Raw genomic sequence first — 575 nt, forward strand, 5'->3', positions numbered from 1 at the left:
GTTTTTATTTTTTATTCATTGAAAATTTTTAAAATAAGGAGAATTAATTTTTCTCTTTCTCAACTTTCACTCTTCTTTTCTTTTAAAAAAATTATAATCATTAAAAAAAATTATATCAATTTAACCGATTAACTGATTTTTTATTATTTTTTATTGATTAATTATCAATTGATTTTTTTTATCTAAATTAATCGATTTACTAATGATTAATTTTTAGTTTATCTAATTAGACTCATCGATTCAATCCGATTCTTATAATCATGCATATATCACAAAATAAACAAGAGCTATGACAAAAATTTTCTACTACGTTAGATTAGAGGTTTGGATCCGTATGTACCTTGACCATTCCAGTTCCATTGTCACAAACAAGAGGTTGGATATCCTCAGCATCTCCCATTTTCTACTGATTGCTATTAAATTTCGCAATTTTTTTTCCATAAAGTAGAAAATAACATAATCATTACAAGATAGAAAAAAAAGCACACAGATATAAAAAAAATATTATTCAAAAATAATCTATGAATATTAGAAAATATTTATTTATTTTTTCAATAAAGTAATCAATAATCTGA

General features: G+C 22.1%; 1 protein-coding gene across 4 annotated transcripts in view; it reads right to left on the reverse strand.

The window, feature by feature from the left end:
- Positions 1 to 575, reverse strand: part of LOC107619125 (actin-1) — a 3,374-nt gene that overhangs the window by 1,998 nt on the left and 801 nt on the right. For all 4 annotated transcript variants that reach the window (XM_021111621.1, XM_021111623.1, XM_016321350.2 and 1 more), the window contains one exon: positions 341 to 413. In XM_021111621.1, coding sequence (XP_020967280.1) covers positions 341 to 400 — 60 coding nt within the window. In that variant the 5' untranslated portion in view covers positions 401 to 413. The remainder of the gene's footprint in view (positions 1 to 340; positions 414 to 575) is intronic.

Source organism: Arachis ipaensis, chromosome B09 (assembly GCF_000816755.2).
Source record: "Arachis ipaensis cultivar K30076 chromosome B09, Araip1.1, whole genome shotgun sequence".
Lineage (NCBI taxonomy): Eukaryota > Viridiplantae > Streptophyta > Magnoliopsida > Fabales > Fabaceae > Arachis > Arachis ipaensis.